This window comes from Cystoisospora suis, assembly GCF_002600585.1.
Source record: "Cystoisospora suis strain Wien I chromosome Unknown contig_1281, whole genome shotgun sequence".
In the NCBI taxonomy this organism is placed as follows: Eukaryota; Apicomplexa; class Conoidasida; order Eucoccidiorida; family Sarcocystidae; genus Cystoisospora; species Cystoisospora suis.
In genome coordinates, this window is record NW_027154081.1 from 22,027 (window position 1) to 30,213 (window position 8,187).

General features: G+C 41.2%; 1 protein-coding gene across 1 annotated transcript; it reads right to left on the reverse strand.

Moving 5' to 3' along the window:
* Nucleotides 1-1,232: 1,232 nt before the first annotated feature.
* CSUI_003018 (alpha beta fold family protein) lies at nt 1,233-3,521 on the reverse strand (the record flags this gene model as incomplete). Its single annotated transcript, XM_068063216.1, has 1 exon — nt 1,233-3,521. The coding sequence occupies one exon, from the start codon at nt 3,519-3,521 to the stop codon at nt 1,233-1,235; it is 2,289 nt and encodes a 762-aa protein (XP_067924811.1).
* Nucleotides 3,522-8,187: the final 4,666 nt, after the last annotated feature.

Genomic DNA, 8,187 nt, shown 5'->3' on the forward strand with positions numbered 1-8,187 from the left:
TCTCTCTCTCTGTATATATATAGGCATGTTCATACACTAGGAATGTTTCTCGTGTCTATAAGGAATGACGGGGGTGGCACATAGAGACTCTTGTCATATGTGTTGGTGTATCCTATATCTACCTCCCCAGTCTCTATACCTGTAACGTAACTAAGTAGAGGTTTCCCTGCGTAGAGAGCCACGTAGACTTAAGCGAGCTGCAACAGGGTGTATGTACACCCCGACTCTTGTTAACGATGGCCGAAGAGTCTTTTCGCTATAGAATAGAGACCCCTAACACTCTACAGATCGCCTGTGTGTACGAGAAAAGACATGCGAGAAGACTCCAAAGAGGGAAGCTTTCCTCCGTCAGCTTCTCCCATCTATCTTGTTCCTAGTGAGTGAAGGACATGTACTTGGAAAAATATATATAAGTCTTTTTTTTTCTTAGCTCGATCTTTCTTCGTTAGGATTCTAAAGAAGAGAGAAAAGATACACGAGGCCCCCAAAAGACGATCGAAATCTCTCAGTCTCGATTACAGAAAGCACACAATACACCCCCCACGACGAGATAGATAGATAGAGAGATAGAGAAATAGATAGATTAAAGATAGAAAGAGAGATAGATACATAGATAGATAGAGAGTACTTACACACACCTAGAAAGACTTACCCGCCTACTCTTATACAAAACACATGTATTCACGTATCATATACATCAATATACAGGTATATATATATATGTATATACGTACACTTAGTGAGGAAACATGCATCTCTCACTTCACACTCTTTCTATACGTGTATGTATAGATATGTCTACATGTATATATACACATGTGTGTCTTCCTCTAGGCTGCCTCTGTAGATCTCAATGACTTGTAAGTAGAAGGGAGGGATACGAGAGAAAGAAGAAGAAGTTTCTTCATTCTTTCTCCGAGCACAGCGACATCCCTCCTTTCCTTCTCCTTTCATTCATAAATCTGTTCGTTCTTTCTTTCTTCCTGTCTCTTGAAAAGTTTTCACTTCTTAGACGACAGATCTCTCTCTACGACGAAGACGATGTGTATAGAGATGATGTATGTACACCTAACCCTGTGACTTATCGATCTACGTGTATCTCCGTCTACCTCTGCTACGTACCTATTCTACATGTATGGGTCTCTTTCCATCTCCAGCCGTCATCATCCCCTGTCCCTGTATAAATAGAGCGATAAGATGGATGAATGACTTCATTCTTAGATAGTCTAACTTTACGATTTAAGCTCTTCAAGAAATTCGTTGATATATCTAGCGGTCTCCTGCGGTTTCTCTGCATGCAGCCAATGCCCTGCTGGCTCAACTATCTTCAACTGCGCCTTAGGAAAGAAATTCAAAATCTTCTCCCAGTCTCCTCGATCTTCTCGTATATAATCCGAATGACTCCCCTTCAGAAACAAGACAGGCCTATCAAACACAGTAGGCCCCCTCTCTCTCTCATTCTCTTCTTCTTCTTCTTCATTCCAGTCCCAGTGTAGTTGTCGCGTTCGGAGCATTTGATGAATGGTATAAATGTTCATCTCCCATTCAAGTCTCACACTTTCTTTCTTCTGGCTTATCTTCATTCTGTCTTGTAAAGCCTCCTCCTTCTCCTTCTCCTCCTCCGTCTCATTTCTTCGCGTGCCTTTATCATAGAGAAACGTCTCGATCTGTTTCTTCTTCTTCTTCTTTCTCTTCTTTTCTTCTTCGTTGTCCCCATCTCTCCTTGACGTGTGAGGGGTTTGACGCGTCAGCTGCTTTTCTATATAGGTTCGATGATCGTATATCATGCCTTTAGATCGATAGCTTTCTTCTCGTTCTTCGTCGATCTTTCTCTCTTTCACAGAGGTCAGTAGCCAGTTCACGATCGAGTCAGAGAGAGGAGGATCTGTCGCTTTTAACGTCCTTTCTAGCTGCCTTTTGTCTGTGAATGCACTCATAGGAAGATCTGCAAGAAGACTCACAACCTCGGAGGTCGATAAAATTCTTGCTTTCTTCTTTCCTCCTGGCGATTCTTCTTCTTCTTTCTCTTTCTCTTCTTCTTTCTTTCCTCGTGTGGAAAGATAAGAAGAATAGTGGATAGGAGCAATGTCTAGCACAACGAGACCGTCAATGGAAAGAGAAGAGGGAAGGAGATTGCGATACTTCAAGGATTGAAGCGCTGCATGCATAATAGTCAAACCCCCTAGACTATGACCTACCAAAACAACTTTCTTTCTTCCTCTTCTTTCTTCTCTCTCCTTTGGAATTGCCTTGTCGTTGTCCCTGCTGTTCAATTCATCCCCTGGAAGAGAAGAAGAAGAGAGAAGATGGCTGGTGTGATCCTTATCTCTAGGCGAAGAAGAAGAGATAGGAGAGAAGAGATCTTCGTGCTTTCTTAAGAAATAGAGAAGATCACTTGAGAGATCTGATAAGCGCATCGACGTTCTCCATCCTGACTGACCATGATTTCGCAGATCCGGAGTAATGATCTGTGAAGAATTTAAGAGAGAAGAGAAGCTTCTCATGTTTCTTTTACTTCCTAGAAGACCGTGTAAAGCACAAAGAGCAACATCTTCAGAAGGATTTGCAAGTCGGCTGGAAACGACTGTATATGCCATATCAACGAGAGAAGAATGCTCTTCATCGTCACGAGAAGGATACAAACCTAGACGACGGATTCTCTCCTTCTCTTCTCTCTCTTCATGAGGTGTACATACACCCGAAGAATGCTCGCCTTCCGGGGTTGTTTCGGGGCAGCTTGAAGATAGAGAAGAGAATGAAGAGGAAGAAGAGAAGAAAGACACACTTGGAGAAAAAGAGAAAGATGAGAAAAGAAGAGGCTTCACGACATTTTGAAAGGATAGTGGAGGAGTGGGAAGAAAAGAAGAAGAGCAAGAGAAAGAAGAAGAAGAAGAGAAAGAAGAAGAAGGTCGCTTTGTGGGATTGAAGAAAGATGTATTTCTTGCCGTAGACGAAAAGAGAAGATTTCCAGGTTTGTCTTTCTTTTTCTCTCTTCTTTCTGAAAGAAGAAAAAGAGTCGACAAAGAAGAAGAAGAGAATCTTGATTGAAGTAAAGGAGAAGAATGAAGAATTAAAGGTGACACGCGGGGTGTCGCTGATAAGAAGAACGGTTCAAGTGTGTAGACAGAAGAAGGAATTCTTAGAGGAGAAAAGAAAGAAGAAAGAAGACCTGAAGATAAAGTCGAGAAAGACGATTGAAAGACGACACGACGATGAACAGGAGGAGAAGAAGAAGAAAGTAGAGATTGCATGGCCGAGTTGTTTCTATGAGAAGGGTGAAAGAAAGAAAAGGCGCCTGTCGTTTTCTTCTTCTTTCTCTTGTTCATGCATGCGTTTGAAAGAAATTCAAGACTTCTTTCCTCTACTGGGAGGTGAGAAAGAGGAATACGAGGACGGTAAATTCCTCGAGAGAACGTCTTTCTCTTGTAGGAAGGAAAGATAGAATGAATCGGAGATGGAGGTCTCTTCTTCGTCAGGTGTATAGACACCGCAGCACAGGGAGGAGGCAAGGGAGATGCCATGGCCGTACAAGAAAAAGAAGAAGAGCGAGAGAAGGGAAGGAAAGATGAAGACGAGAAGAAGAAGAAAAGACAGAGGGCAAGGAGAGACGGGAGAAGATGGCGAAGAAGAAAAAGAAGGAGTTGAAAGAGAGAAGAGTGTAGATGGGAGAAGAGACAGATTCTCATTTCTCTTTCTCATGAAGAAGAAAAGAGAAGATAAAGATAAGAAAAGAAAGAGAGACAGAAGCTCTAAGGACACAAGGTCCGCTTATGTTTCATCTGAATGAAGAAAGATCTCTTCTCTTCTTTCGTCTTTTCAGACTAAGTTTGCTCGTTCATCTTCTGCCTCTAGCATCCTCTGAGAGTCTAGAAAAAGAAAGATAAGATCTGTAGATGTGAAAGAAAGAAAGAGAGGGAGAAAGAAAGAGAAGGAGGGATCGTCACTTGAACTTCGCGACTGTTCTTTCCTAGGAAGAGAAGCAATGGAGAAGGAATGATGGATCTAGCTTACACCTATCTATGCCTCTCTCTCTCTTTCTCTCTCTCTTTCTCTCCCTGGGTTTTTTCTTTCCTTTTCTTCTTCTTCTTCGCCTTTTGGTTTGATCTATCTAAAGTCTCTCTTCGTTCCTCAACTGTAAGCGCCTAGCACTATCCTCGCCATCTCTCTTCTCTTCTCTTCTCCTCATCTTTTCTTTCTTTCTTTCTTTATATCAGTTCAAACGCTCGTATGATAAGAAGAGTCACGATGAGAAGAAGAAAGTGGTGTCTATACAACAGATCTATCTAAGATTTCCCTCTTCATTTTCTTTCTTCCCTTCATTCAAGAGAAAGAAAGAAAAAAGCAATTGACACTTCATCTCCGTAGGGGTGTGTGAGGAGACATGCATGAATCGCCCCATGACTTTTTCCGCATGCAAAGCGCTTTCAAAACACTCAAAACAGTGCCACGTCATCTCTCTTACATACATACATACCCACATGCATACAGAGATATATAGAGGCAGATATACACACTCGTATATCTATATATATATATATAGGTAGAGGTAGATATATATATATATGTCTATCTCTATATCTTGGGAAATGTCGGAGAAGGTATCGTGAAGAAGGAGAGCTTCGCTAGATCAGAGAATTTCTTCTTTGCTGTCTCCGTCGACTCCAACTCTTGGAAGATGTTCTGCTCCTTGCTCTTCTTCTTCTTCTTTTTCTCTGCGGCTCTTGCGGGTGTCGCGGAAGAAGAGGATCGCCTCTTCAAAAAGACAGAATCCAAGAGAAAGAAAGATCGAAACATTCCTTCTTCGTCTCCATACTTTCTTTCTCACGGGCTCAACGGAAGAAACAGACATATATCTATAGGCACATGCATACACACATACACACGTACATATGTAGAGGGACGTGTATGTAATCTTTCTTTAAGATGAATCCATAGAGCTTTGATCTGTCCCCTCTATGTCTCTTTTACCGCGTAGACGGGAGAAAAGAGAAGAAGAGAGAAAGTATAGAGAGGAAGAAGGGCTGTGGAATTCGAGCAAGACGTCTAAAATGCTAGACATAGGTTCACATAGGTGGATCAGAAAAAGAAGAGGTAGGTGTACATACACTGGAGTCTGAAAGAAAGTAACTCTCTTTCTCTCTCTCTTTCTTCCTTTCTTTCTTTCTTATCGGCAGCAGAAAGACAGAGTAGGAAACATGTAGGCCTCTCTCTTTCTTTTTCTCATGTGTGTATGTTGTAATGAGAGATAAGAAAGTGAAATATATGAAGAAGAGGATTCTTTTCGAAGTGCGATCTGTCCGTCTCGGAGCAGGTTCACGAGACACGCCTCCTCCTCCTAGGAAGAAGAGACGAGAGAAGGAAAAAGAGAGGAAAAGTGGAGAAGGAGACGAAGAAAAGAAAGGAGGGAAGAAAGAGAGAGATGGAAGGAAAGTTGAAAAGGAGAAGATGGAGGTGCTTCCTTTCTTCTTCTGTTCTTTCTCTTCTTCTTGACTCTTTCCCAAGTGCATGCAAGCAAAGAATGAGTGCATGCATGCAAGAAAAAAGAGACTAGACAATGATCGTGGACCACTCGCTCGACTTGCAAGACAGAGGACAGTAAGAAACTAGTAAGGATTGTTTGAGACATGGATATTTCGCTTACACACTTCTTCTTTCTCTCCTCTCCTCACACTTTCCTTTCCTAGCATAGTCTCGATTTATCACCTTTCTCTTCTTCTTCTTCTTCTTCTTCTTTCTAGAAAACTAACTGAACTTCCGAGCGTCTTTCTCTCTTGGATTTCCTCTTCTGCCTTCTCACTAGCCATTCACCTCTCTTTTCTCTTTCCTCTTTTCTTTCTTCCTTTTCCTTTCCTGTGTAGAAAAGGTCTCTCCTCTTCAGCCTTGTAGCTCATCTCTTCTCTCCTCTTTTCTCTCGGGACCTAGAAAGATCGCTAGAGAAGAAACGAAGAGCTCCATGATAGGCAACTGAAGAAGAAGAAGAAGACAGTCTTCCACATCTTCAAGATGTGCACTTATCAAGTCTCCTCTTTCTCTTTCTTTTTTCTTCAAGAAGTGGATGGTGCGTCAGACAGAAGTCTGATAGGAGCAAAGAAGAGCCTTCTTCTTCATTCAAGGAAAAGACTAGCGTGAAGCTTCTCTTGTAAAGAAGAGAGAGAGAGAAAGACGATAGGGATCAAGTCATAGAAGAGGAAGAAGGAAGAGATAGGTAGGAAGGCGATGGAAGAGAAAGGCAGAAAGCAGGAAGGAAGGAGAAGAGAATGAGAAAGAAGAAGAAGAAACATGAAAGGGAGATGAAGGGTCTGCAGAAAGAAGACTGTAGAGTTATGCTCTAGAGGAACTTCCTCCGATCGGAAGGACCGACCGTCTCAAAAGCTTCCGGAGAAATAGAACAAAATCTCCTCGAAAGCTTCTCTCTCTACATACATAGTCATATATATACATATATATATGTATACATATATATACATATATATGTATACATATATATACATATACATATATATACATATATATGTATATATATATGTATATATATATATATGTATATAAGTATCCGTATATCTTCATACAACTATATCTATCTATCTGTCTATCTGTTGAAGTGTGTACGTGTCGATCTTGTCAAAGAGTGGGATTGCGTGAATGGAAATTTTTCTCTTAGCTTGGCGTGTCAAAATACATGAGCCTTTGAGGAGAAGGGAAGAAGTTGCTTAAACAGAATTATCCCATCACACTCCTTCCTTCCTTCCTTCTTTGTCTCTCTCTCTCTTTCCCATCTCTCTTCTTCTTTTCTTTCTTCTCTTCTTCGTTTTCTTGGAGTTCTTTATCTCCCTCTTTCCTCTTCTTCTCTCAATCTCTCCTTCTTCTCGCACTCTCTCCGTCTCACATCTTCATCTTCTTCGCTTCTTTCTCTTTCTTTTTCTTCTCTCTCTTTCTCTTCTTTCTCTCTCTTTTCTTTCTTTCCTTCTTTCTTGTGGCTTGAGAATGAAAATGGAGTTTCGTGGCTTTGAAGGGGTGAGCGGAGACTCTCGAAAAGGCGAGAGAAGAAGACCAGACACGAAAGAAGAAGAGCAAAAAGAAGAAGAAGAAAAGGAAGAGAAGAAGGTCAAATACAAAGAAGGTCCCGCGGGTGGTAATGACGATAGAGCTAATTCCACACAAGAAGAAGAAAAAGAAGAAGAGAAAAAGCCTCCTATAGATTGCCAGCAGTCAACACAAAAAGAAGAAGAGAAAGAAGTCGTGAAGAAAGGTAGAAAAGAAGAAGAAGAAAGACAAATCGATCAGAAGGATGTGTTGAATGGAGAAGAGAAACACTTCCTCTCTTCTTCTTCTTCTTCTAGAGAGACACAGGTTCTCCTGCGAGAAGTGTTGACGCCTTCCTTCTTTGTAAATGTGTGGGAAAAGAAACCCTGCGTGTGGACGCGAGAGGAAATTCCTGAGAATCCTTTCATAAATCATACATGGATCTCTGAAGTAAGGAAAGTCTTCTTTCGTTCTTTCTTTTTCTCATTCATATCAGGTTAAAGGTAAAAGGAAGAGAGAGAGAAAGAATCTCTTCTTCTCTCTGTCAACATCTCTTCTTCGTCTTCCTCTTCCTTTTGCGCTTCTCCTTTTCTTTATCTCAGAGAACATAGAGTCAAACCGGTTCATGTCGATTCTTCTTCTTTTTTCCTTTGGCGTGTGGGTCTTTTTCTTTCTATTCTTTCTTCTCTTCTTCTGCTTTTCTTGCTCTCTCTGTAGACGCGCTAATCTCTCTCTCTCTCTCTCATCGAAGATAGGTTTCGAACGTACATCTTTCAGGTGTATGTACACCTCAGATAGACGAGGAAAGCGAAGAAAAAACACAGACAGACCTCATGACACCCTTTTCGTCTGGTAATTTCTTTCCTTCGCTTCTCTCTTTCCTTCTTGTTCTTTTTCTTTTTCGTCCTTCTATTTTTTCTTTTTCTTTTTCGTAAATTCTCTTCACTTAAGAATGACTACGGTTGGATCGTAAAGACACCCGAAGCCGATAGTATCATCTTCTCTCTAATTTTCTTTTCTTTCTCTTCTTCTCCTCTTTCTCTTCTTCTCTCCATTTCTTTCTTTCTCTAGGAGGACATGACGTGCATGTGCTATCGCGCGGCTATAGCTGAGACGCTAAAATTTTTCAAAGTAAGAAACTCAAAAGAAAGAAAAGAGATAGAT